This window comes from Oncorhynchus mykiss, unplaced genomic scaffold (genome assembly GCF_013265735.2).
Source record: "Oncorhynchus mykiss isolate Arlee unplaced genomic scaffold, USDA_OmykA_1.1 un_scaffold_300, whole genome shotgun sequence".
NCBI lineage: Eukaryota > Metazoa > Chordata > Actinopteri > Salmoniformes > Salmonidae > Oncorhynchus > Oncorhynchus mykiss.
Window position 1 is genome coordinate 95,001 of NW_023493750.1, and position 2,500 is coordinate 97,500.

Consider the following 2,500-nt stretch of genomic DNA (forward strand, 5'->3'; position numbering starts at 1 on the left):
ATGGAAACATTTTACTGTCAAAAAACAATGTTGTATGGAGTACATGAGTTCCATCAGTATTTCCCACAGTTTATAGTATAATATTGTTGTATGGAGTACATGAGTTCCATCAGTATTTCCCACAGTTTATAATCTAATATTGTTGTATGGAGTACATGAGTTCCATCAGTATTTCCCACAATATTTAGTATAATATTGCTGTATGGAGTACATGAGTTCCATCAGTATTTCCCACATTATATAGTATAATATTGTTGTATGGAGTACATGAGTTCCATCAGTATTTCCCACAGTATACAGTATAGTATTGTTGGATAGTGTACCTGAGTTTCATAAGTATTCCCCAAAGTAAAAACTATAGCAGATGCAAATCATAGTATGATACATATACAATATAGTATAATATGATTACCTAATATAGTACCATGTTATAATGTGTAGTAATAAAGTAGTTTATAGTAGTACTTACTGTAGGGGGGCACCTCATACTGTAGTATAGTATAGTAGAGTATAGTATAGTGTAGCACATACTGTATGGGACACACTTGTACTGCAGTATATAATAGTATCATATAGCATAGTATAGTGCAGTGTAGTGTAGTAGTATATTAGTATAGTATAGTATAGTACAGTATAGTAGGTATAGTGTAGTACTTACTGTAGGGGACACACTTGTACTGCAGTATAGTATAGTATCATATAGCATAGTATAGTGCGGTGCAGTGTAGTAGTATAGTAGTATAGTATAGTATAGTACAGTATAGTAGGTATAGTGTAGTACTTACTGTAGGGGACACACTTGTACTGCAGTATAGTATAGTATCATATAGCATAGTATAGTGCGGTGCAGTGTAGTAGTATAGTAGTATAGTATAGTATAGTATAGTATGTAAAGTGTAGTACTTACTGTAGGGGACACACTCGTACTGCAGTATAGTATAGTATAGTATAGTATGTATAGTGTAGTACTTACTGTAGGGGACACACTCATACTGCCGTATAGTATAGTATAGTATGTATAGTGTAGTACTTACTGTAGGGGACACACTCGTACTGCAGTATAGTATAGTATAGTATAGTATGTATAGTGTAGTATGGTATAGTATAGTATAGTATAGTATGTGTAGTGTAGTACTTACTGTAGGGGACACACTCATACTGCAGTATAGTACAGTATCATATAGTATAGTATAGTATGTATGGTATAGTATAGTGTAGTACTTACTGTAGGGGACACACTCGTACTGAACCTCCAGGTATTTGTATGTTCCAGGACAGGGGTCAGGGAAGACATCAGGTCCAGCTACCACAACACACTGGGTACGGTTGTTACACCTGGAGACAACAACAACAACAACAACAACAACAGGTAAACATCAGGTCCAGCTACCACGACACACTGGGTACGGTTGTTACACCTGGAGACAACAACAACAACAACAACAACAACAACAACAACAACAGGTAAACATCAGAACGTGTATACAGACACACACACACACTGGGTACGGTTGTTACACCTGGAGACAACAACAACAACAACAACAACAACAACAGGTAAACATCAGAACGTGTATACAGACACACACACACTGGGTACGGTTGTTACACCTGGAGACAACAACAACAACAACAACAACAACAACAGGTAAACATCAGAACGTGTATACACACACACACTGGGTACAGTTGTTTCACCTGGACACTGACACAACAGAGTAACAACACCTGGTCAAGGTCAACATGACACTACACAGACATACATAAACATAATAACTAAACTCCCTGTCAACATGTGTTCTCTGTTACCAAGACAACAACATGAAACTCCCTGTCAACATGTGTTCTCTGTTACCAAGACAACACCATGAAACTTCCTGTCAACGTGTTCTCTGTTACCTAGACAACAACATGAAACTCCCTGTCAACATGTGTTCTCTGTTACCTAGAGAACAACATGGACACTCCCTGTCAACATGTGTTCTCTGTTACCTAGACAACAACATGAAACTCCTTGTCAACGTGTTCTCCGTTTCATAGACAACAACATGAACACCGCCTGTCAACATGTGTTCTCTGTTACCTAGACAACAACATGGACACTGCCTGTCAACATGTGTTCTCTGTTACCTAGACAACAACATGGACACTGCCTGTCAACATGTGTGTTCTCTGTTTCACAGACAACAACATGGACACTGCCTGTCAACATGTGTTCTCTGTTACCTAGACAACAACATGGACACTGCCTGTCAACATGTGTTCTCTGTTACCTAGACAACAACATGGACACTGCCTGTCAACATGTGTTCTCTGTTACCTAGACAACAACATGGACACTGCCTGTCAACATGTGTGTTCTCTGTTTCACAGACAACAACATGGACACTGCCTGTCAACATGTGTTCTCTGTTACCTAGACAACAACATGGACACTGCCTGTCAACATGTGTTCTCTGTTACCTAGACAACAACATGGACACTGCCTGTCAACATGTGT

At 38.7% G+C, this 2,500-nt stretch overlaps 1 protein-coding gene across 1 annotated transcript in view; it reads right to left on the reverse strand.

The window, feature by feature from the left end:
* LOC110514272 (adhesion G protein-coupled receptor L3-like) overlaps positions 1–2,500 on the reverse strand; it is a 165,673-nt gene that overhangs the window by 91,416 nt on the left and 71,757 nt on the right. The window contains exon 3 of the mRNA XM_036973729.1: positions 1,226–1,335. Within this exon, the coding sequence (XP_036829624.1) occupies positions 1,226–1,335 (110 nt within the window). The remainder of the gene's footprint in view (positions 1–1,225; positions 1,336–2,500) is intronic.